This window comes from Pristiophorus japonicus, chromosome 30, assembly GCF_044704955.1.
Source record: "Pristiophorus japonicus isolate sPriJap1 chromosome 30, sPriJap1.hap1, whole genome shotgun sequence".
In the NCBI taxonomy this organism is placed as follows: domain Eukaryota; kingdom Metazoa; phylum Chordata; class Chondrichthyes; family Pristiophoridae; genus Pristiophorus; species Pristiophorus japonicus.
The window spans coordinates 12,555,518-12,582,063 of NC_092006.1; the positions used below are offsets into that span (position 1 = coordinate 12,555,518).

Sequence of the window (26,546 nt, forward strand, 5' to 3'; positions counted from 1 at the left end):
CTCCCCAACCGATTCATGGCCCCCCCCTCCCACACCACCGTGCGCTGTCTGGAACCGTTCTGGTAAATCTCCCCTTAACCCTTCTCTGCACAGAGAGATTCACACGGAGCATCGTGCTTCAAGCCCTCCCACTTCCGTGCTGATCGGAGCCCCCCCACGCCCCCATTTCCACCCCCCCCCCCTCGTTCCCCACCGTGGGATTGTTGGGTGATCTTGCCATGAAGGCCGAGGTTGGAGCCTGTACAATCTGCACACCTCTAGCCAAATAAAACTCACAAAAAGATGACTGGGTCACCGATAAGCGTGTAATGACAACCTTAACTAAAAGCTCATGGCTCCTCCAGTAATGGTCTTTATACAAATATTACGACTGTACAACTTTTAGATGATCATGCTGAGCGACGTTAACACGGCAGCCAGTCCCCCATAATGCAGCTGCCCCACGAACATAGAAAACACATTTCCAATCCCCTTCCCCATACCCGTTGTTAATTTAAAAAAGAACACACACAGCAAGTAAAACTTTACAACTGAACAGATTGCTGGGACACCACTCGCGAGCGGGGAGGTGGTCACTAGGCAGCCATCGACGGCACGTTGGACGGCGGCCATCTTGTTGGTTTCGCTGCCTGGCTGGGCCTCCATTCGACGGTCGTCGACGGCCCGACTCCCGAACACGGGGCTCAATCAAACCAGACTGGCCCCTCTTCCCCCCCCCCCCCCGCCAACCCCTCACCCCCCCCTCCCAAAAGTCTTCCACCACCACCACCAGTGCGGGTGCTGGTCCATTGTCTCTGTGCCTCAGAAGCCATACTTGGCCTGCGTCTGCCGTTTGGTCAGACGGTTGTCGGACCACGCGTTCTTCAGCTCCAGCTCCCGCTCTTTGGCCTGGGGGAAACAAGGAGGGAGGCACAGCGTTATACTGTGGGGCAGGTGGGGGGCGGGCAGGAGGGGTAACAGAGAGCTCAGAGACTGGAGCAAACTGGAAGCCTCGACTATACACACACACACTACCCCCCCCCCCCCACACACACACGCGCACCCCCTCACACACACGCGCGCTCCCCCTCACACACACGCACACACACACACACAATGCTCTCCCCCCACACACACACACACAATGCTCTCCCCCCACACACACACACACTACCCCCCCCCCACACGCACACACGCGCTCCCCCTCACCCACACGCACACACACTGCTCTCCCCCCACACACACGCGCGCTCCCCCTCACACACACGCGCGCGCTCCCCCTCACACACGCGCGCGCTCCCCCTCACACACACGCGCGCGCTCCCCCTCACACACACGCGCGCGCTCCCCCTCACACACACGCGCGCGCTCCCCCTCACACACACGCGCGCGCTCCCCCTCACACACACGCGCGCGCTCCCCCTCACACACACGCGCTCCCCCTCACACACACACACGCACAATGCTCCCCCCCACACACACGCGCTCCCCCACACACACACACGCGCTCCCCCTCACACACACACACACACAATGCTCCCCCCCACACACACACGCGCTCCCCCTCACACACACACACACACGCTCCCCCTCACACACACACACACAATGCTCCCCCCCACACACACGCGCTCCCCCTCACACACACGCGCGCGCTCCCCCTCACACACACACTCCTACCACACACACAAACACACACACACACACACACGCTCCCCCTCACATACACACACACACACACAATGCTCCCCCCCCCACACACACAAACGCGCTCCCCCTCACACACACACACACGCGCGCTCCCCCTCTCACGCGCTTCCCCCTCTCACACGCTCCCCCTCTCACACGCACACACGGGCGCTCCCCCCCACACAATCACACGCACAATGCTCCCCCCCACACACACGCGCTCCCCCACACACACACACACACACACGGGCGCTCCCCCCCACACACACACACACACAATGCTCCCCCTCACACACACACACACACGCACGCTCCCCCTCTCACGCGCTTCCCCCTCTCACACGCTCCCCCTCTCACACGCACACACACTCGCTCCCCCTCACACACACACACACACAATGCTCCCCCCCACACACACGCGCTCCCCCTCACACACACACGCGCGCGCTCCCCCTCACACACACACTCGCTCCCCCTCACACACACACGCGCGCTCCCCCCCACACACACACACACGGGCGCTCCCCCCCCCCCACACACACACGGGCGCTCCCCCCCCCCCACACACACAATGCTCCCCCCCCACACACACACACACGCTCCCCCTATGAAAAGACCAGGAACACGGCAACGCGCTCGACACAGAACCCCCCCACCGCTGCCTAACCCTAGTTGCATTCTGACAAAGGACTCACAGCTGAACGATCAAACGACCCCCACGACCCCACCCCACAGAAAAGGGAGTGGAGGGGACAGCCAAGGCCTGAGGCCAAGGTGCATGTTGAGACTGGAGGTTGGAGATTCCCCGTGAGAGGTGAGATGATGCGTGTGTTGGGCTGGGTTGGGACGGCTGTGTGTGTCAGACACCAATGAGGAGGGAGTGGGGAGTGGGGAGTGGGGAGTGGGGAGTGGGGAGTGGGGAGTGGGGAGTGGGGAGTGGGGAGTGGGGAGTGGGGAGTGGGGAGGAATGGGAATTCAAGTGGTTCAGAGTCAACTCCCAGACAGAGTGAAATTGGGCAAATGTGTCACCATTGCTGTGTTTGGTCTCTCCCAGGTGTAGAGGAGACCACACTGAGCGGTAAATGCACCAAGCTGGATTGGAGGAACATAAGGAATAGGAGCAGGAGTCGGCCATTCAGCCTCTCGAGTCTGCTCCGCCATTTAATACGATCATGGCTGATCCGATCATGGACTCAGCTCCACTTCCCTGCCCGCTCCCCATAACCCATTATTGTTTAAGGAACTGTCTATCTCTGTCTTAAATTTATTGAATGTCCCAGCTTCCACAGCTCTCTGAGGCAGCGGATTCCACAGATTTACAACCCTCCGAGAAGAAATTTCTCCTCATCTCAGTTTTAAATGGGCGGCCCCTAGCTCTATCATTCTGGAAAATCTGCCCCGCTCCCAGTCCGAGGCCGATAGATCTTCCCTGAGGGGTGGGGGGCCCCCGAACTGGACACAGTGACTCCCGATGCAAGTACTTGGGGCCCTGGACAATCGAGACCAGGGGCTGTATTTGCTAAGAGTGTCTTGGGGTGGCAGCAGAGTAGGGCGTCAGGACATCCCAGAGGGAACGGGGAGCTCACTGCGGGAGACGGGAGGGGAGGTGGCGACTGTGGAGGTGGGTGGGGATAGGAGATAGTCACAGACCGATGAACCCCAGGACTCCCTCTCAGTGACGGGAGTGATGTGGTCTCTCACTCAGCCACATCCCGTTTTGGGTTCTCCTTCCCCTAAAAAGCCTTGAAGGACAGAGACCTTAATCCTGGTCGTCATCTTCACACACTTCATAACGGAGCATCCCACGGAGGTTATATAGGGAGCTCCAATCTATATATTGAGATTATATAGGGGGCTCCAATCTATATATTGTTATAGTCTGCATCCCAGAGTACTTAAGGAAGTGGCCCTAGAAATAGTGGATGCATTGGTGGTCATTTTCCAACAGTCTATCGACTCTGGATCAGTTCCTATGGACTGGAGGGTAGCTAATGTAACCCCACTTTTTAAAAAAGGAGGAAGAGAGAAAACGGGTAATTAGCCTGACATCAGTTGTGGGGAAAATGTTGGAATCAATTATTAAAGATGTAATATCAGCGCATTTGGAAAGCAGTGACAGGATCGGTCCAAGTCAGCATGGATTTATGAAAGGGAAATCATGTTTGACAAATCTTCTAGAATTTTTTGAGGATGTAACTGGTAGAGTGGACAAGGGAGAACCAGTGGATGTGGTGTATTTGGACTTTCAAAAGGCTTTTGACAAGGTCCCACACAAGAGATTGGTGTGCAAAATCAAAGCACATGGTATTGGGGGTAATGTACTGACGTGGATAGAGAACTGGTTGGCAGACAGGAAGCAGAGAGTTGGACTAAACGAGTCCTTTTCAGAATGGCAGGCAGTGACTAGTGGGGTGCCGCAGGGCTCAGTGCTGGGACCCCAGCTATTTACAATATACATTATTGATTTAGACAAAAGGAATTGAGTGTAATATTTCCAAGTTTGCAGATGACACTAAGCTGGGTGGCGGTGTGAGCTGTGAGGAGGATGCTAAGAGGCTGCAGGGGGACTTGGACAGGTTAGGTGAGTGGGCAAATGCATGGCAGATGCAGTAGATAAATGTGAGGTTATCTACTTTGGTGGGAAAAACAGGAAGGCAGATTATTATCTGAATGGTGACAGATTAGGAAAAGGGGAGATGCAACGAGACCTGGGTGTCATGGTTCATCAGTCATTGAAAGTTGGCATGCAGGTACAGCAGGCGGTGAAGAAGGCAAATGGCATGTTGGCCTTTATAGCGAGAGGATTTGAGTACAGGAGTAGGGAGGTCTTACTGCAGTTGTACAGCGCCTTGGTGAGGCCACACCTTGAAAATTGTGCACAGTTTTGGTCTCCTAATCTGAGGAAGGACATTCTCGCTATTGAGGGAGTGCAGCGAAGGTTCACCAGACTGATTCCCGGGATGGCAGGACTGACATATGAAGAAAGACTGGATCGACTAGGCTTATATTCACTGGAATTTAGAAGAATGAGAGGGGATCTCAAAGAAACATATAAAATTCTGACGGGACTGGACAGGTTAGATGCAGGAAGAATGTTTCCGATGTTGGGGAAGTCCAGAACCAGGGGTCACAGTCTAAGGATAAGGGGTAAGCCATTTAGGACCGAGATGAGGAGAAACTTCTTCACTCAGAGAATTGTGAACCTGTGGAATTCTCTACCACAGAAAGTTGAGGCCAGTTTGTTACATATATTCAAAAGGGAGTTAGATATGGCCCTTACGGCTAAAGGGATCAAGGGGTATGGAGAGAAAGCAGGAAAGGGGTACTGAAGTTGAATGATTAGCCATGATCTTATTGAATGGTGGTGCAGGCTCGAAGGGCCAAATGGCCTACTCCTGCACCTATTTTCTATGTTTCTATGTTAAATCGGGAGCTCCAACCTACATATTGAGCTTATATAGGGAGCTCCAATCTATAGGTTGAGATTGTATAGAGAGTTCCAATCTATAGATTGAGGTTATATAGGGAGCTCCAATCTATAGGATGAGGTTATATAGGGAGCTCCAATCTAGAGATTGGGGTTCTATAGGGGGCTCCAATCTATAGGTTGGGGTTATATAGGGGGCTCCAATCTATGGATTGGGGTTATATAGGGGGCTCCAATCTATGGATTGGGGTTATATAGGGGGCTCCAATCTATGGATTGGGGTTATATAGGGGGATCCAATCTATGGATTGGGGTTATATAGGGGGATCCAATCTATGGATTGGGGTTATATAGGGGGATCCAATCTATGGATTGGGGTTATATAGGGGGCTCCAATCTATAGGTTGGGGTTATATAGGGGGCTCCAATCTATGGATTGGGGTTATATAGGGGGCTCCAATCTATGGATTGGGGTTATATAGGGGGCTCCAATCTATGGATTGGGGTTATATAGGGGGCTCCAATCTATGGATTGGGGTTATATAGGGGGATCCAATCTATGGATTGGGGTTATATAGGGGGCTCCAATCTATGGATTGGGGTTATATAGGGGGCTCTGATCTATGGATTGGGGTTATATAGGGGGCTCTGATCTATAGGTTGGGGTTATATAGGGGGCTCCAATCTATGGATTGGGGTTATATAGGGGGCTCCAATCTATAGGTTGGGGTTATATAGGGGGCTCCAATCTATGGATTGGGGTTATATAGGGGGCTCTGATCGATAGACTGAATTTTGACCACCTCGATCACGGGCTGTGTACAATAAGGAGATCTTGGTGTGGAGCGCTGGGCTGTGACCCCCACACACTGGGGTACCACTCACCTGGTGGATCAGGTATGTGATCTGGTGCTTGCGCCGCTGTTGGCTCGTGGGCTGCTCGCCTCGTTTCTGCAGAAACCCAGGGTAAAAAAAACAGAGAGTTACAATCCCCGCCATCAATCGATTCAGGACCTCCAATCCAATCAGGGCAATGGAAGACTGATTCCGAAGCACGACCCATCTCAGCGAGAGGTGCAGGAGACCACAATTCAATATTTCCACTTGCAAATCAATGTGTTGCTTACAGCTGGGGGGGGGGGGGGGCGGAGCAAGGGCAAATGGGACCTTAAAAGACACCACTCCACCCCTGAACAGTGACTCCTCGCTCAATCACTCCACTCTGCACCCAACTGAGACACAGTGTCCCAGTTACAGCCCAAATGGTTTGCGTCTCAGCCTCTGCGATTTCAGAGGACCTCCCTTTCTCCCTCTCAGAGAGGGAGCCTGAGGCAGAAGGGGAAAACGCCCCACCCACCCCCCACCACAGCTCCCGCACTCCTGCAAGGCCTGGGAGCTGGTTGAATACCCACAGATCTGCCAGTCAAGGGGGGGGGACAGTGGTCAAACTGGTGTCACCAACGCTGCCTCCGCAAGATCCTACAAATCCCCTGGGAGGACAGACGCACCAACGTTAGCGTCCTCGACCAGGCCAACATCCCCAGCATCGAAGCACTGACCACACTCGACCAGCTCCGCTGGGCGGGCCACATTGTCCGCATGCCCCCAACACGAGACTCCCAAAGCAAGCGCTCTACTCGGAACTCCTTCATGGCAAGCGAGCCAAAGGTGGGCAGAGGAAACGTTACAAGGGACACCCTCAAAGCCTCCCTGATAAAGAGCAACATCCCCACCGACACCTGGGAGTCCCTGGCCAAAGACCAGTCCGCCCTAAGTGGAGGAAGTGCATCCGGGAGGGCGCTGAGCACCTCGAGTCTCGTCGCCGAGAGCGTGCAGAAACCAAGCGCAGGCAGCGGAAGGAGCGTGCGGCAAACCAGTCCCACCCTCCCCTTCCCTCAACCACTGTCCATCCCACCTGTGACAGGGACTGTGGTTCTCGTATTGGACTGTTCAGGCACCTGGGAACTCACTAAGAGTGGAAGCAAGTCTTCCTCGACTCCGAGGGACTGCCTATGATAACAACATAAGAACATAAGAAATAGGAGCAGGAGTCGGCCATACGGCCCCTCGAGCCTGCTCCGCCATTTACAGGCGACTCTCGATTATCCGTACACAGATGCAACAGGAAACCGTTGTAATGGCATTTAAAATTCCGTGTGTGACGTCACTTTGAAACTCTGATGTTCCTTTCGAATGTTGCCAGTTGAGGCCTGCTTTTAAGCGCTCTGCCTTGCCTCAGCTCCCGCTGCTGCTCCCACACAGGTCCACTGCCTCTCATAATTCATTCAAATGCCACGAACAGTTACAGGAAGTAATCAACAAGCCTAATGGTCTTTAGATCGAGAGGACTAGAATTCAAGGATTAGAAGATACGCTACAGCTATTGGTTAGAGCACACCTACAGTACTGTAAGCATTAACTGTAATGTCAACTCGCTCCAACGGAGAAATCGTTTACCCAGCATCGCCCAATCCCCGAGGGACCCGGATAATCGAGAATTGCCTGTAATATGATCATGGCTGATCCGATCATGGACTCAGCTCCACTTCCCTGCCCGCCCCCTTATTCCCTTATCGCTTAAGAAACTGTCGATTTCTGTTTTAAATATATTCAATGTCCCAGCTTCCACAGCTCTCTGAGGCAGCAAATTGCACAGATTTACAACCCTCTGAAGAAATTCCTCCTCATCTCAGTTTTAAATGGGCGGCCCCTTATCCTAAGACCATGCCCCCTAGTTCTAGTCTCCCCCATCAGTGGAAACATCTTCTCTGCATCCACCTTGTCAAGCCCCCTCAATCTTATACGTTTCGATAAGATCACCTCTCATTCTTCTGAATTCCAATGAGTAGAGGCCCAACCTCCTCAACCTTTTCTCATAAGTCAACCCCCTCATCCCCGGAATCAACCGAGTGAACCTTCTTTGAACTGCCTCCAAAGCAAGTATATCCTTTCGTAAATATGGAAACCAAAACTGCACGCAGTATTCCAGGTGTGGCCTCACCAATACCCTGTATAACTGTAGCAAGACTTCCCTGCTTTTATACTCCATCCCCTTTGCAATAAAGGCCAAGATACCATTGGCCTTCCTGATCACTTGCTGTACCTGCATACTAACCTTTTGTGTTTCATGCACAAGTACCCCCAGGTCCCGCTGGACTGCGGCACTTTGCAATCTTTCTCCATTTAAATAATAACTTGCTCTTTGATTTTTTTTCTGCCAAAGAGCATGACCTCACACCTTCCAACATTATACTCCATCTGCCAAATTTTTGCCCACTCACTTAGCCTGTCTGTGTCCTTTTGCAGATTTTGTGTGTCCTCCTCACACATTGCTTTTCCTCCCATCTTTGTATCATCAGCAAACCTGGCTACGTTACACTCTGTCCCTTCGTCCAAGTTGTTCACATAGATTGTAAATAGTTGGGGTCCCAGCACTGATCCCTGCGGCACCCCACTAGTTACTGGTTGCCAACCAGAGAATGAACCATTTATCCCGACTCTCTATTTTCTGTTCGTTAGATAATCCTCTATCCATGCTGATATATATTACCCCCAACCCCGTGAACTTTTATCTTGTGCAGTAACCTTTTATGTGGCACCTTGTCAAAATGCCTTTTGGAAATCCAAATACACCACATCCACTGGTTCCCCTTTATCCACCCTGTTCGTTACATCCTCAAAAGAACTCCAGCAAATTTGTCAAACATGATAAATTCATAAATCCATGCTGACTCTGCCTGACCGAATTTTGCTTTTCCAAATGTCCTGCTACTACTTCTTTAATAATGGACTCCAACATTTTCCCAACCACAGATGTTGGGCTAACTGGTCTATAGTTTCCTGCTTTTTGTCTGCCTCCTTTTTTTAAACGGGGGCATTACATTTGCAGTTTTCCAATCTGCTGGAACCTCCCCAGAATCCAGGGAATTTTGGTAAATTACAACCAATGCATCCACTATCCCTGTCGCCACTTCTCTTAACACCCTAGGATGCAAGCCATCAGGTCCAGGGGATTTATCTGCCTTTAGTCCCAACTGGTAGGCATGGGCGAGAGGCACTCCCCTTGCAGTGCCTGCAGTTCCCATCACCCGTGTCCTGCGCGAGGATATTTGTGCAATGTATCGCCAGATTGCTTTCTTTTAAACTTAAGGATAAAATGCTTTGGACAGTAAAATTAGAGAGACACAACTCAGAAAGATCTTTCGGATGAGACATTAAACCGAGGCCCCGTCTGCCCTCTCGGGTGGATGTAAAAGATCCCGGGGCCACTATTGGAAGAAGAGCAGGGGGAGTTCTCCCCGGTGTCCTGGGCCCAATATTTATCCCTCGACCAACATCACTAAAACAGATGATCTGGGTCATTATCACATCGCTGTGTGTGGGAGCTTGCTGTGCACAAATTGGCGTTTCCCCACAGGTGACTACACTCCAAAAGTACTTCATTGGCTGTGAAGCGCGTTGGGACGTCTGGAGTTTGTGAAAGGCGCTATATAAATGCAAGTCTTTCTCTCTAGGATCTGGAGAATTATTTTTATTGTGGAATGGATGGTCCTCTGTGGGAGGAGTTGGTGCATTCGCCCACCGCCCAGGTCTTCCATCCTGCTCAATGACTTTATACCCAATTCCGAGGCTGCTATACAGCTACTCAGGCATGTCGGCAGGAACTTGTGATTTTATTGAAATCACCCCGCTCACTGATTTCTCAGGATAATCGTAGGTGGTCCCTCGTATCGAGGATGACTTGCTTCCACACCAAAAAGGATGAGTTCCCAGGTGTTTCAATGAAGGACCTAATATTCCGGATCCCGAACTCTATCCTGAAGGGTGGAAGATGCCTGTGGGTGGATTTTTTTAACGTGGGGTGACCGTTGCACACCAGCCACCACACGGGCTTGACAGAGCGAGGTCTTGGTCCAGGGGCAAGGGTTAACCAGGACGACTGGAGACCTGCTCTGCTGCACGGACCCAGTGCGCTCACACATATCGCACAGTGTGGGCTGGGCCCGTGCTGCCCCTGCCTTTCATCAGAAACTTACCGCACAGAAGGCCCGTCGTGCCTGTGCCAGCTCTTTGGTCGTGCGCAGTCCCACGTCACTGCTTTTTGTCCGTAACCCAAGTTCCTCACCCTCACAGAGCCGTCCAACTACTTTTTATACTCATTGATGGAATCAGCTTTCAGCACCGTTTCAGGGCGAGCGTTCCAGAGCCTGTCGACTCTCGGAGGGAAAACATTTCTCATCTTCCCTCTGGATCTTTTTCCAATGATTTTGCTGACCATGACCTCTGGTTATTGGCACACTCGCCAAATGAAGTTTCTCCATCAAAACCTCTCATCGGCTTGCAAACCTCGATTAGGGCTTATTAGGAATTTGGAATTCAGAATAATGAGAGGTGATCTTAACGAAACGTATAAGATTACGAGGGGGCTTGACACGGTGGATGCAGAGAGGATGTTTCCACTGATGGGGGAGACTAGAACTAGAGGGCATGGTCTTAGAATAAGGGGCCGCCCATTTAAAACTGAGATGAGGAGGAATTTCTTCTCTCAGAGGGTTGTAAATCTGTGGAATTCTCTGCCTCGGGGAGGGGAGGGAGGAGGCGAGTGGGGGGGGGAGGGGAGGGAGGAGGCGAGTGGGGGGGGAGGGGAGGGAGGAGGCGAGTGGGGGGGGAGGGGAGGGAGGAGGCGAGTGGGGGGGGAGGGGAGGGAGGAGGCGAGTGGGGGGGGAGGGGAGGGAGGAGGCGAGTGGGGGGGGAGGGGAGGGAGGAGGCGAGTGGGGGGGGAGGGGAGGGAGGAGGCGAGTGGGGGGGGAGGGGAGGGAGGAGGCGAGTGGGGGGGGAGGGGAGGGAGGAGGCGAGTGGGGGGGGAGGGGAGGGAGGAGGCGAGTGGGGGGGGAGGGGAGGGAGGAGGCGAGTGGGGGGGGAGGGGAGGGAGGAGGCGAGTGGGGGGGGAGGGGAGGGAGGAGGCGAGTGGGGGGGGAGGGGAGGGAGGAGGCGAGTGGGGGGGGAGGGGAGGGAGGAGGCGAGTGGGGGGGGAGGGGAGGGAGGAGGCGAGTGGGGGGGAGGGGAGGGAGGAGGAGAGTGGGGGGAGGGGAGGGAGGGAGGAGGAGAGTGAGGGGAGGGAGGGAGGAGGAGAGTGGGGGGAGGGAGGGAGGAGGAGAGTGGGGGGAGGGAGGGAGGGAGGAGGAGAGTGGGGGGAGGGAGGGAGGGAGGAGGAGAGTGGGGGGAGGGAGGGGGGAGGGAGGGAGGAGGAGAGTGGGGGAAGGGAGGGAGGGAGGAGGAGAGTGGGGGAAGGGAGGGAGGGAGGAGGAGAGTGGGGGAAGGGAGGGAGGGAGGAGGAGAGTGGGGGAAGGGAGGGAGGGAGGGAGGAGGAGAGTGGGGGAAGGGAGGGAGGGAGGAGGAGAGTGGGGGAAGGGAGGGAGGGAGGAGGAGAGTGGGGGAAGGGAGGGAGGGAGGAGGAGAGTGGGGGGAGGGGAGGAGGAAGCGAGAGAGCGAGATTGGTTAGGAGTCAACCACGTTGGTGTGGGACTGGAGTCACATGTAGGCCCAGACCGGGTAAGTACAGCATGTCTTCTTCCCCAAAAAGGTCATTACTGAACCAGTTGGGATTTTACAGATATTTTGTTTGCAGCTTTTAAAAAAAAAAACGAATTCAGATTCTCAAAATGACAGGATTTTAATTCACATTCGCTGGATCATCAGTCCAGGTTAACAGAGTAACAGAAGCACTCGACTTTAACACTTGTTACTTCCAGACTCTGACTATTTCAACACTCTCCTGGCCATCTTCCCTTCGAACACCCTACATTAACTTCAGCTCATCCCAAACCCCACTGCGCCGTGTCCTAACTCGCACCGAGTCCCGCTCACCCATCACCCCGGGCTCGCTGACCTACATCAGCTCCCGGTTAAGCAACGCCTCAATCTCAAAATTCTCTATCCTGGTTTTCAAATTATCCATGGCCTCGCCCCTCCCAATCTCTGCAACTCTCCAACCCCTACAAGATCTCGACAATTCTGGCCTCTTGCAACATCCCTGATTTCCATCGCTCCACCATCGGTGACCGTGCCTTCAGCCGCCTGTTCCCCAAGCTCTGGAACTCCCTCCCTAAACCTCTCCGCTCCTCTCCCTCAGCTCCGCAGGTACAAGCCGTGGCTCAGTGGGCAGCACTCTCGTCTCTGGGTCAGAAGGTTGTGGGTTCAAGTCCCACTCCAGGGAATTGAGCAGATAAATCTAGGCCGATACGCCCAGTGCGGTACTGAGGGAGCGCCGCACTGTCGGAGGGGCGGTACTGAGGGAGCGCCGCACTGTCGGAGGGGCGGTACTGAGGGAGCGCCGCACTGTCGGAGGGGCGGTACTGAGGGAGCGCCGCACTGTCGGAGGGGCGGTACTGAGGGAGCGCCGCACTGTCGGAGGGGCGGTACTGAGGGAGCACCGCAGCAGTACTGAGGGAGTGCCGCACTGTCGTAAAAGATCCCACGGCACTATTTCGAAGAAGAGCAGGGGGAGTTATCCCCAGTGTACTGGGGCCAATATTTATCCCTCAATCAATAAAACAGATATACTGGTCATTATCACATTGCTGTTTGTGGGAGCTTGCTGTGCGCACATTACAACAGTGACTACACTTGGTTGTGAAAGGCGCTATAGAAATCCAAGTCTTGCTTTCTTTTCCTCCTTTAAGACGCTCATTAAAACCTACCTAGCTTTTGTCCACCCTGTTCTAATATCACCTTATCTGGCTCAGTGTCAAATTTTGTGATCGTGCTCCTGTGAAGCACCTTGGGACATTTTACGATGCAGGGTGTTGGCCGAGTTCCCCGGTCGGGGACGGGGGGACGGGGGGACGGTGGCTCAGCGCTCGCTGTACCTTACTGAACGATTTCATGTCCTTCTCCTCGGTCAGGGACTTCATCAGCCACTGTTGCGACCCGCTCAGCTGATCATCGCCTTTGATCTCCACGAAGCTCACTTCCTCCTTGCCACGATTGCGTTTCCCTTGAAGCCTCTTGAACTGAAAAAGGTGGAAGGACAGCGATAAATCGCACCACCCTGTTCATTCCACAGGTGAGGGGGGGCCGGGGGAGGAAGAGAAACAATAGGGCAAAAAAAAAATCCCGGCCTCCGCGGAGTGCGTACCAGGGGCGTGTCTCGGCCTGGGGAGGCATCGCAAAAGCCGGTTTTCAGCATACAATGCGCCTGTGCTGAAAAGCGGCTTTTCCGATCGGTCAAACTGGAGCCCCGACAGATCTCACGCATCTCGGGGGCGGGGAAGAGGACATTTGCACGGGCGAGATTGCGGGATTTACCCTCATCTTGCCCGGCAAATGTCCCCAAAACCTGACTTTCACGATCCGTCAAGTTTCTGGGCTCGACAGATCCTCTGTATCTCGGGAGTGAGGACACTTGTAAATGGGAAATTTCCGATATTTACGCTTACAAATATCCTCAAATATTACAAATATCCCATAACCTACTTTTACAGGCGCAAGTGTTTTAAAAAATACAAAAACATATAAAAATAAAGTTATTCAAACAGATTTTATTAAAAACCCTCCTCTCAATGGTAAGTTTTTTTTTTAAATCAGGAAAATGTATATATTTTTTAAGACATAATTAATTTAAATGAATGTAGTGCATATTTTCTATTTTTTATTTGTGTTTTCGGTGTTTGGTGGGGATGGGGGGGGGTCTCATTCATAGTAATCGGAGTTTAGGACCCTACGGAACTCCTATAACTGTGAACGAGTCTATATTTGACCTGATTGGCTGCCCAGAGCCATGTGACTCCAGCTGTAGGCCTGCGCACGTCCCGATGTGCACGCACACAGTCAGGAGAGGCCTCAGCATCGGAAAGTCGAACGTGGGCAGCAGCTTAAGGTAGGTGCGGATTTTTTTCTCTAAAAAGGCCCTCGGGAACGCCAAAACGGAATTTCAGGGCCAATTTTTTAAAAAATACATAAATAATTAATTTAAATTAATAAAAATGTGCGCATTTTCTCTAGCATTTATTAGTGGTTGTGTGTGTTTGGGAGCTGTTTCTCATTCATAATAATGGGTTCTCCAACTTACGGAGTTGCCATTATGAAGAATGAGAATACACTGCACCTGATTGGCTGCCCAGAGCCATGTGACCCCAGCTCGCGCCCTGCGCATATCCCAACGTGCACGTGCTGCGCAGTCAGTGGAGCTCCTCTTTGTACAGGAAGGCAAGTTCAGTGCTCCGCCATTTTGATTCAGTGAGCAGGAAAGCGCGTGCGCGGCCATCTTGGTGCAGGGGCTCCGTCAGTGAGCAGTGGAAACACAGCCTGGCAGTGAGGATGTGGGGAGTTTCACAAAGTGCATCGATTGCAGGCACCAGGAGAGGAGTGTGGGAGAAGATATTTGAAAGAGCGTTTCTATCGTTTTGAGGTTGGAGTCAGCCAGGCCCTGATTGGCCTTCAGATGCTTGTCATCAGTTATTTATGATCAAGTAGCTTTAGCTATTGAACCATGGAATGATTCATTCAATTCTACCGTCAGTCAGAAGAGACTCTTGTTTGTCTCGCGTTATTTCTTACACACGGTTCACGTCAGGGGGAATTACATAGAGTTTACAGCAGAGAAACAGACCATTTGGCCCAATTGGTCCACGCCAGTGTTTATGCTTCACACAAGCCTCCTCCCATCCCTACTTCATCTCACCATAACCCTCTATTCCCTTCTCCCTCATGTGTTGTTCCAGCCTCCCCTTAAATGCAGCGATACTATTCGCCTCAACCCCTCCCTGTGGCAGCGAGTTCCACATTCTCACCGCTCTCTGGGTGAAGGAAGTTTCTCCTGAATTCCCCGTTTGGGATTTATTGGTGACGGTCTTGCAATTTGATGGCCTTTAGTTCTGCTCTCCCCCACAAGTCTACACGAAGTGGCTGCTCCCAGCACCGTCATGTTTAAAACGGTGACGCACATTATTTTACAGACTGTAATCTGATGGAAGTGCAGCATCGGAGTGTGTCTGACAGAAATGTTAAGAGCTGGAAAAGCTGAATTGCTCCAGTCAGTGACCCTTGTGTATCGCTCACAATTGTGGCTTTGGTCCAAATGCAATTCCTTATTCGGCCCATCGTATCTGCCGGTTCTTTTAAAGAGCGATCCAATTAGTTCCCCACCTGCCACCACCCTTTCCCCGCAGCCTGTGTAAACACCTTCTTTTTAACTATCCAATTCCCCTTTACAACACTTAACATAATAGGAGCAGGAGATTCAGCCCCTCGAGCCTGCTCCGCCATTTAATACGATCATGGAGGGCCCAGGGGCAGCACGGGCCCAGCCCACACTGTGCGATATGTGTGGGCGCACTGGGCCCATACAGCAGAGCTGGTCTCCAGTCGTCCTGGTTAACCCTTGCCCCTGGACCCAGACCTCGCTCTGTCAAGCCCGTGTGGTGGCTGGTGTGCAACGGTCACCCCACGTTAAAAAAATCCACCCACAGGCACCTTCCACCCTTCAGGATGTGGTTCGGGATCCGGAATATTAGGTCCTTCATTGAAACACCTGGGAACCCATCCTTTGTTGGTGTGGAAGCAAATCTTTGTCGTTTTGAGGGACCGCCCATGATGATGATGGCTGATCTGATCATGGACTCAGCTCCACTTCCCCGCTCGCTCCCCATAACCCTTGACTCCCTTATCGCTCAAAAATATGTCCATCTCCACCTTAAATATATTCAATGTCCCAGCCTCCACAGCTCTCTGGGGCAGAGAATTCCACAGATTTACAACCCTCAGAAGAAATTCCTCCTCATCTCAGTTTGAAATGGGCAGTCCTTATTCTGAGACTATTTAGTTTCCCCTACAAGTGGAAACATCCTCTCTGCATCCACCTTGTCGAGCCCCCTCATTATCTTATGTTTCGATAAGATCACCTCTCATTCTTCTGAACTCCAATGAGCAGAGGCCCAACCTGCTTAACCTATCCTCATAAGTCAACCCCCTCATCCCCGGAATCAACCGAGTGAACCTTCTCTGAACTGCCTCCAATGCAAGTATATCCTTTCGTAAATACGGAGACCAAAACTGCACGCAGTACTCCAGGTGTGGCCTCACCAATACCCTGTATAACTGTAGCAAGACTTCTCTGCTTTTATACTCTATCCCCCTTTGCAATAAAGGCCAACATTCCATTGGCCTTCCTGATCACTTGCTGTACCTGCGTACTAACTTTTTGTGTTTCATGCACAAGGACCCCCAGGTCCCTCTGTACTGCAGCACTTTGCAATTTTTCTCCATTTAAATTATAATTTGCTTTTCTATTATTTTTGCCAACATGGATAACCTCACATTTTCCCACATTATACTCCATCTGCCAAATTTTTGCCCACTCACTGAGCCCGTCTATATCCCTTTGTAGATTCTATGTGTCCTCCTCACAACTTGCTTTCCCACCCATCTTTGTATCAGCAGCAAATTTGGCTACATTACACTCGGTCCCTTCATCCAAGTGGTTAATACAGATTGTAAATAGTTGAGGCCCCAGCACTGATCCCTGCGGCACCCCACTAGTCATTGTTTGCCAACCGGAAAATGACCCATTTATCCCGACTCTCTCTTTTCTGTTAGTTAGCCAATCCCCTATCCATGCTAATAAATTACCCCCAACCCCGTGAACTTTTATCTTGTGCAGTAACCTTTTATGTGGCACCTTATCGAATGCCTTCTGGAAATCCGAATACACCACGTCCACTGGTTCCCCTTTATCCACCCTGTTCGTTACATCCTCAAAGAACTCCAGCAAATTTGTCAAACATGATTTCCCTTTCATAAAACCATGCTGACTCTGCTTGATTGAATCATGCTTTTCCCAAATGTCCCGCTTTCTTAATAATGGACTGCAGCATTTTCCCAACGACAGAAGATAGACTTACTGCTTCGTCATTCATGAATGTGTTCAATTCCTCTTCTGGAGCTGGAGCGTGGGCAGGGTCTGGGTCCTGGTAGTAACTACTGTAGTAGTCCTGCAAATGGGAAGACGACACATCAGTACAGTCACATAAACAGCTAACAGGCTGTAATAATAGTCGTCAACGGTGGCTCAGTGGGGTGGCACCCTCGCCTTGGAGTCAGAAGGTCGTGGGTTCAAGTCCCACTCCAGGGACCTGAACGCATAGATCCAGAGTGACACTCCCAGTGCAGTACTGAGGGAGTGCTGCACTGTCTTTCGGATGAGACGTTGAACCGAGCTCCCGTCTGCCGCTATTAGAAGAGCAGGGGGAGTTCTTCCCGGTGTCCTGGGGCCAATATTTATCGCTCAACCAATATCACTAAAACAGGCAGGCAAATTGGCTGCCGCGTTTCCTACATCACAACAGTGACCCCACTTCAAGAACTGCTCCCTTGGCTGTAAAGCACTTGGGGATATCTTGAGGTCGCACAGAGATGTTCTCTCTTTTCTCGAGACCTGGCACTGGGTTAAAAACCCTCCTGATCCCACGAGCAGGATGTGAATCGGATCAGCAGAATACAGCAGCTGGTGGACTGGCTGATAAAACAGCTCGAGTTTCTGCCCATTCGAGAGCGTCAAATATTCACACCACCCACTGCTGAGGGAGGGGGGAAAAACACTGTTTCAACAGGAAATATAGGAACAGGAGCAGGCCATTCAGCCCCTCCTGTCTGGTCCGCCATTCAACCGGATCGTGGCAGCTATTTCATAGCGCTCAAAGATATATTATAGCGAGAAAGAAAGACTCGAAGAGAAGGATGAACCATCCATGGCTAACTAAGGAAGAACATAAGAATTAGGAACAGGAGTAGGCCATCTAGCCCCTCGAGCCTGCTCCGCCATTCAATAAGATCATGGCTGATCTGGCCCTGGACTCAGCTCCACTTACCCGCCCTCTCCCCTTAACCCTTAATTCCCTTATTGGTTAAAAATCTATCTATCTGTGAAGTAAAGGATGGTATCAAATTGAAAACAAAGGCAGATTAGTGGTAGGCCAGAGGATTGGGAAATTCTTAGAAACCAGCAAAGGCTGACTAAAAAAAACAATCGAGAGAAGATAGATGGAGAGTGAACGAGCAAGAAATATAAAGACAGACAGTAAGAGCTTCTACAGGTATATAAAAAGGAAGAGAATAACTAAAGCAAGCATTGGTCCCTCAGAGGATGAGACTGGGGAATTAATGATGGGGAACAGGAGTGTGGCAGAGACTCTGCACAAATATTTTGTACGGTCTTCATGGTAGAAGACACTACAAACATCCCAATAATAGATAATCAAGGGGCCATAGGGAAGGGGAAATTTAAAATAATCACGACCACTATAGAAAAAGTACTGGGCAAACTAATGGGACTAAAGGTGGACAGTCCCCTGGACCTGATGGCCTGCATCCTAGGGTCTTAAAAGAAGTGGCTGCAAGATAGTGGATGCATTGGTAGTAATTTACCAAAATTCCCTGGATTCTGGGGAGGTTCCAGCAGATTGGTAAACTGCAAATGTAACGCACCTATTTAAGAAAGGAGGGAGACAGAAAGCAGGAAACTATAGACCAGTTAGCCTAACATCTGTGGTTGGGAAAATGTTGGAGTCCATTATTAAGGAAGCAGTAGCAGGACATTTGGAAAATCATAATGCAGTAAGCAGAGTCAGCATGGTTTTATGAAGGGGAAGTCACGTTTGATAAATTTGCTAGAGTTCTTTGAGGATGTAACGTGCAGGGTGGATAAGGGGGAACCAGTGGATGTGGTGTATTTGGATTTCTAGAAGGCATTCGATAAGGTGCCACATGAAAGGTTACTGCACAAGATAAAAGCTCACGGGGGTTGGGGGGCAATATATTAGCATGGATTGAGGATTGGCTAACTAACAGACAACAGAGAGTCGGGATAAGTGGGTTATTTTCCGGTTGGCAAACAGTAACTAGTGGGGTGCCGCTGGGTCCTCAACTATTTACAATCGATATTGATGACTTGGATGATGGGACTGAGTATAATGTAGCCAAGTTTGCTGGTGATACAAAGACAGGTGGGAAAGCAAGTTGTGAGGAGGGCACAAAGAATCTGCAAAGGGATATAGGCATGGGCAAAGATTTGGCAGATGGGGTATAATGTGGGAAAATGTGAGTGTATCCACTTTGGTAGGAAAAATAAAAAGGCAAATTATTTAAATGGAGAGTTTAAAAAATGCTGTGGTACAGAGAGATCTGGGGGTCCTGGTACATGAAACACAAAATGTTAGTATGGAGGTACAGCAAATAATCAGGAAGGCCAATGGAATGTTGGCCTTTATTGCAAGGGGGATAGAGTATAAAAGTAGGGAAGTCCTGCTACAACTGTACAGGGTATTGGTGAGGCCACACCTGGAGTACTGCGTAGATTTGGTCCCCTTATTTAAGGAGGGATATACTTGTATTGGAGGCAGTTCAGAGAAAGCTCACTCGGTTGATTCCGGAGATGAGGGGGTTGTCTTATGAAGAAAGGCTGAGCAGGTTGGGCCTCTACACATTGGAGTTTAGAAGAATGAGAGGTGATCTTATCGAAACGTGCAAGATTCTGAGGGGGCTGGACAAGGTAGATGCAGAGAGGATGTTTCCCCTCGTGGGGGAATTTAGAACTAGGGGGTATAGTTTCAGAATAAGGCGTTGCCCATTTAAAACAGAGATGAGGAATTTCTTCTCAGAGGGTTGTAAATCTTTGGAATTCTCTGCCCCAGAGAGCTGTGGAAGTGGGGACATTGAATAAAATTAAGGTGGAGATAGACAGATTTTTGAGCGATAAGGGAGTGAAGGGTTATGGGGAGCGGACGGGGAAGTGGAGCGGAGTCCATGATCAGATCAGCCATGGTCGTATTGCATGGCGGAGCAGGCTCGAGGGGCCGAATGGCCAACTCCTGCTCCTATTTCTATTTCTGATGTTATGATTTTGAGAGAAACTATTATCGTTAATCAAAGAATAGGAACAGTGGCAAGTATGATCCTGGGACTTGGAGCTTTCAAGTTATAAGGAGTTGAACTTGTATGGCAGAGAGTGCCATCGTCTTTACAATTCATCTCCCCCCCCACCTCACCATCGTGGATACCTGCAACAGGCATCCAGTAAAAGTAGCTGATGCTGTGTAGGTGTAACCGCGAGACTTGCATTTATATAGCACCTTTCACAATGTCCCAAAGCGCTTTACAGACAATGAACTACTTTTAAAGTGTTGTAAAGTAGGAAACGCGGCAGCTCAATTTGTGCACAGCAAGCTCCCACACACAGCAATGACCAGATCATCAGTTTTAGTGATGTTGGTTGAGAGATAAGTATTGGCCCCAGGACACCGGGGAGAACTCCCCCTGCTCTTCTTCCAATAGTGGCCCCGGGATCTTTTACATCCACCCGAGAGGGCAGACGGGGCCTCGGTTTAATGTCTCATCCGAATACAGCACCTCAGATAGTGCGGTGCTCCCTCAGTACTGCCCCTCCGACAGTGCGGCGCTCCCTCAGTACTGCCCCTCCGACAGTGCGGCGCTCCCTCAGTACTGCCCCTCCGACAGTGCGGCGTTCCCTCAGTACTGCCCCTCCGACAGTGCGGCGTTCCCTCAGTACTGCCCCTCCGACAGTGCGGCGCTCCCTCAGCACTGCCCCTCCGACAGTGCGGCGTTCCCTCAGTACTGCCCCTCCGACAGTGCGGCGCTCCCTCAGTACTGCCCCTCCGACAGTGCGGCGCTCCCTCAGTACTGCCCCTCCGACAGTGCGGCGCTCCCTCAGTACTGCCCCTCCGACAGTGCGGCGCTCCCTCAGTACTGCCTCTCCGACAGTGTGGCGCTCCCTCAGTACTGCCCCTCCGACAGTGCGGCGCTCCCTCAGTACTGCCCCTCCGACAGTGCGGCGCTCCCTCAGCACTGCCCCTCCGACAGTGCGGCACTCCCACAGCACTGCCCCTCCGACAGTGCGGCGCTCCCTCAGCGCTGCCCCTCCGACAGTGCAGTACGGTGCTCCCTCAGTACTGTCCCTCCGACAGTGCGGCACTCCCTCAGCGCTGCCCCTCCGACAGTGCAGTACGGTGCTCCCTCAGTACTGTCCCTCCGACAGTGCGGCGCTCCCTCAGCGCTGCCCCTCCGACAGTGCAGTACGGTGCTCCCTCAGTACTGTCCCTCCGACAGTGCGGCACTCCCTCAGTACTGCCCCTCCGACAGTGCAGTACGGTGCTCCCTCAGTACTGCCCCTCCGACAGTGCGGCGCTCCCTCAGCACCGCCCCTCCGACAGTGCGGCGCTCCCTCAGCACCGCCCCTCCGACAGTGCAGTGCGGACTCCCTCAGTATCGCCCCTCCGATAGCGCAGAAAGGCGCTCCCCTCAGTACTGCCCTCCGACAGTACGGTGTTCCCTCAGTACTGCCCTCCGACAGTACAGCGCTCCCTCGGCACTGCCCCTCCGACAGCGCAGTGCGGCGCTCCCTCAGCACTGGCAGCGGGAGCGCGGGTCTGGATTCCGCGCCCGTGTCAGAGACGAAGAGTGGCACCCACTGACACCGCTACGTTGACGAAACAAAGTAAAAACAGCGAGTGAAGTTAAGGCGGACACGCAAGGGAATGAAGAGCGTGCGACGGACTGGAACGAGAGCTGTGCCGCGAGCAGGCGGTGTTTGGTCACCCCCACAAACGCCAAGGAATCGGCTCGGGGCTGGGCCAGCCGTGCCCCCCCCCACCGCTCACCTGATAGTACTCGCTGTGCTCGGCCCCTGGAGCGTTGTAGTCGGCATACTGGCCCCCGAACTCAGGCCCGGGGTTGGCCGGAGAGCTGCTGGCGGGTGGGGCGCCCCTGTTGAACTCCAGCGGGGCGTCGGCAGGGTTGAGGGGGTCGGCCGGCTCGTCGGGGACGGCGGGGCTGGGGGCCGGCACCTGGGGCTGGGCGGACAGGGCACCCTCGGCCGCCGGGCCGCCCGCAAACAGCTCAGTCCTGGCACCGGGCGGCGGCTGCTCCTTGTCGCAGAGGGAGAAGAAGCTGACTCCCTCATCCTCCTCGTCATCCTCGTCGTCCTCCTCATCCTCCTCATCCTCATCTCCTTCCTCCTCCTCGCTGGCCTCCTCGTTCATGATGTGTTTGGCCAGCTGCTTGGCCGCACTCTTGGATGCGGCTTTGATGGCAGACGGCGAGGGGATGGTGGTGATGGTGTCCCGCGGGGCGCTGGCCGCCTTGGCTGGGCTGCCGGAGGGCTTGCCGCCCGACTTCTGGGCCTTGGCGAAGGAGTAGGGCAGCAGTTTGCGGTTGGTCTCCTTCAGGGCCAGGTTCCTGGGCTGCGGGAGCAGGGCGGACAGGCCCAGACCTGACCCCAAACCCTGGAAAACAATCGAAGGGGTGGGGTGGAGGGGAGGGTGGGAGAGAGAGAGAGACACACACACGTGAAACACTGATCTCCCCACGCGACCGGAAACAAAAGAACGGCAAATCGATGGGTTAGCCCGACAGCTAGCAACTTACTGCTCAAATACGCCCAAAATAAAGGACGGAACATGGACGCCGAACATTTATAAAACACTGGTTAGGCCCCAGCTGGAGTGTTGTGGCCAATTCTGGGCACCGTACTTTAGGGAGGATGTGAAGGCCTTGGGGAGGGTGGGGAGGCGATTGACCAGAATGGTCCCGGGGGAGGAGGGACTTCAGTGACAGGGAGAGACTGGAGAAGCTGGGGTTGTTACCCAAGAACATAAACGTTAGAAATAGGAGGAGTAGGCCATTCGGCCCCTCGAGCCTGCTCCGCCATTTAATACGATCATGGCTGATCCGATCATGGACTCAGCTCCACTTCCCTGCCCGCCCCCTTATCCCCTTATCGGTTAAGAAACTGTCTATTTCTGTCTTAAATTTATTCAATGTCCCGGCCTCCACAGCTCTCTGAGGCAGCGAATTCCACAGATTTACAACCCTCTGAGAAGAAATTCCTCCTCATCTCAGTTTTAAATGGGCGGCCCCTTATTCTAAGATCATGCCCCCTAGTTCTAGTCTCCCCCATCAGTGGAAACATCCTCTCTGCATCCACCTTGTCGAGCCCCCTCATAATCTGATACGTTTCGATAAGATCACCTCTCATTCTTCTGAATTCCAATGAGTAGAGGCCCAACCTCCTCAACCTTTCCTCATAAGTCAACTCCCTCATCCCCAGAATCAACCGAGTGAACCTTCTCTGGACTGCCTCCAAAGCAAGTATATCCTTCCTTAACTACAAAGACCAAAACTGTACGCAGTACTCCAGGTGTGGCCTCACCAATACCATGTATAACTGTAGCAGGACTTCCCTACTTTTGTACTCCATCCCCTTTGCAATAAAGGCCTTAGAGCAGAGAAGGCTAAGGGAAGGTTTACTGGAATAGTAGCAAGGATGAGGGACTTCTGTGATGTGGTGAAACTGGAGAAGCTGGGGTTGTTCTCCTTAGAGTCAGATGGTGGATAATGTTGTGCCTTTATTAGCCGAGGCATGGAATACAAGAGCAGGGAGGTTATGCTCGAACTGTATAAAACACTGGTTAGGCCACAGCTGGAGTACTGTGTGCAGTTCTGGTCACCACATTACAGGAAAGATGTGATTGCACTAGAGAGGGTACAGAGGAGATTTACCAGGATGTTGCACTGGAGAGGGTACAGAGGAGATTTACCAGGATGTTACCTGGACTGGAGAATTTTAGCGATGAGGAAAGATTGGATAGGCTGGGGTTATTTTCTTTGGAACAGAGGAGGCTGAGGGGAGACCTGATTGAGGTGTATAAAATGATGAGGGGCCTGGATAGAGTGGATAGGACGGACCTGTTTCCCTTAGCAGAGGGGTCAACAACCAGGGGGCATAGATTTAAAGTAATTGGGGGGAGGTTTAGAGGGGATTTGAGGGGAAATGTCTTCACCCAGATGGTGGTGGGGGTCTGGAGTGGAACTCACTGCCTGAAAGGGTGGTAGAGGCAGAAACCCTCACCACATTTAAAAAGTACCTGGATGTACACTTGAAGTGCCGTAACCTACAGGGCTACGGACCGAGAGCGGGAAAGTGGGATTAGGCTGGGTGGCTCTTTGTCGGCCGGCGCGGACACGATGGGCCGAATGGCCTCTGTCCGTGCTGTGAATTCACGCGATCGTTCTCACTGAAGGGCTGGCTGCAGGGGAGGTGCGACCACACAGCTCAACGGGTACTTTGGTGCAGGGTATTAATTGGAGACACCCTCATGTTCATATCGATGGGCGTAGGCTTGAGAAGGGGCAGAAGCTTATCTGGGCAGGGGGGAGGTGGGGGTGTAATTCGAGTCTCTGTAATTAAAGGGCTTGTAAGCGACTGAAGACCGTGTCTTGTATCCTTCAGCATCTGGCTAACCGACTTTCACAAACAACACCATTATCGTTGTATGGTAGAAGGCGAACTAGGATTACATCAGATATACGGCACAGACACAGGCCATTCGACCCAACCAGTCCGTGCCGGTGTTTATGCTCCACGCGAGCCTCCTCCAGTCTTTCCCCATCTAAATCTATCAGCATAACCCTCTATTCCCTTCTCCCTCATCATCTTCATAGGCAGTCCCTCGGTATCGAGGAAGACTTGCTTCCACTCAAAGTGAGTTCTCAGGTGACTGTACAGTCCAATACGGGAATTTCGGTCCCTGTCACAGGTGGGACCGAGAGCATGCAGAAAACAAACGCAGGCAGCGGAAGGAGCGTGCGGCAAACCAGACTCCCCGCCCACCCTTTCCTTTAACCACTGTCTGACTCCCTCATATGTTTATCCAGCCTCCCCTTAAATACATCGATACTATTCGCCTCAACCCCTCCCTGTGGCAGCAAGTTCCACATTCTCACCGCTCTCTGGGTAAAGAAGTTTCTCCTGAATTCCCCATTGGATTTCTTGGTGACGATCTTATATTGATGGCCTCTAGTTATGCCCTTCCCAACAAATGGAAACATTCTCTCTGTATCCACTTGGTAAAAACCTTTCATCATTTTAACGAGCTCTATTAGGTCACCCACTCAGCCGCCTTTTTTCAAGAGAAAAGAGACCCAACCTGTTAATCCTTTCCTGATATGTATACCCTCGCATTTCTGGTATCATCCTGGTTAATCTTCCCTGCACCCTCTCCAGTGCCTCTATATCCTGTTTATGATATGGTGACCAGAACTGTATGCAGTACTCCAAGTGTGGTCTAACCCAGGTATATGGAGACCAGAACTGTACACAGTGCTCCAAGTGTGGTCTAACCAAGGTATATGGAGACCAGAACTGTACACAGTGCTCCAAGTGTGGTCTAACCCAGGTATATGGAGACCAGAACTGTGCACAGTGCTTCAAGTGTGGTCTAACCAAGGTATATGGAGACCAGAACTGTGCATGGTGCTCCAAGTGTGGTCTAACCCAGGTATATGGAGACCAGAACTGTACGCAGTGCTCCAAGTGTGGTCTAACCCAGGTATACAGAGACCAGAACTGTACACAGTGCTCCAAGTGTGGTCTAACCAAGGTATATGGAGACCAGAACTGTGCATGGTGCTCCAAGTGTGGTCTAACCCAGGTATACAGCGACCAGAACGGTACGCAGTGCTTCAAGTGTAGTCGAACCCAGGTTCGATACAGGTTCAGTATAACTTCTCTACTTTTCAATTCTATCCCTCTAGAAATAAACCCTAGTGATTGGTTTTGTTTTTAATTTTTTAAAAAAAAATTTAAGGTCCTTTATCGTCTCACAATTCCCTTGTTCTCTTCTCTAAATTCATACCCGACTTTAACAAGGGGCAATTCTGCTTCTTTGATGATTTACAGGTCAGGCAATTCCCTTCACCTTCAACATACTATTATGGAGGACACAAGAGCATTACTGAATAACCGCCGCCGGTAACAAAAACAAGGTCAGGGCGACAACAGTTATACACAAGGGAGTGAAGAGTTATATAGAGGAGACACCTCAAATCGCTGGAGAAATACCACCAGCGATATCTCCGCAAGATCCTGCAAATCCCCTGGGAGGACAGATGCACCAACGTTAGCGTCCTCGACCAGGCCAACATCCCCAGCATCGAAGCACTGACCACACCCGACCAGCTCCGCTGGGCAGGCCACATTGTCCGCATGTCCCCCGACACGAGACTCCTAAAGCAAGCGCTCTACTCGGAACTCCTTCACGGCAAACGAGCCAAAGGTGGGCAGAGGAAACGTTACAGGGACCACCCTCAAAGCCTCCCTGATAAAGTGCAACATCCCCACCGACACCTGGGAGTCCCTGGCCCAAAGACCAGTCCGCCCTAAGTGGAGGAAGTGCATCCGGGAGGGCGCTGAGCACCTCGAGTCTCGTCGCCGAGAGCGTGCAGAAACCAAGCTTAGGCAGCGGAAGGAGCGTGCGGCAAACCAGTCCCACCCTCCCCTTCCCTCAACCACTGTCTGTCCCACCTGTGACAGGGACTGTGGCTCTCGTATTGGACTGATCAGCCGCCTGAGAACTCACTTTTAGAGTGGAAGCAAGTCTTC

At 52.1% G+C, this 26,546-nt stretch overlaps 1 protein-coding gene across 2 annotated transcripts in view; it reads right to left on the minus strand.

The window, feature by feature from the left end:
- Positions 1–291: 291 nt before the first annotated feature.
- The window catches only part of prcc (proline rich mitotic checkpoint control factor), a 33,971-nt gene continuing 7,716 nt past the window's right edge, over positions 292–26,546 (minus strand). Inside the window, exons 3-7 of one of the 2 annotated variants that reach the window (XM_070868693.1) lie at positions 21,766–22,389; positions 16,996–17,085; positions 12,964–13,107; positions 5,981–6,046; positions 292–888 (exon numbers count right to left, since the gene is read on the minus strand). In XM_070868693.1, the coding sequence (XP_070724794.1) occupies positions 802–888; positions 5,981–6,046; positions 12,964–13,107; positions 16,996–17,085; positions 21,766–22,389 (1,011 nt within the window). In that variant the 3' untranslated portion in view covers positions 292–801. The remainder of the gene's footprint in view (positions 889–5,980; positions 6,047–12,963; positions 13,108–16,995; positions 17,086–21,765; positions 22,390–26,546) is intronic. The other variant, XM_070868694.1, reaches the window with a different exon arrangement.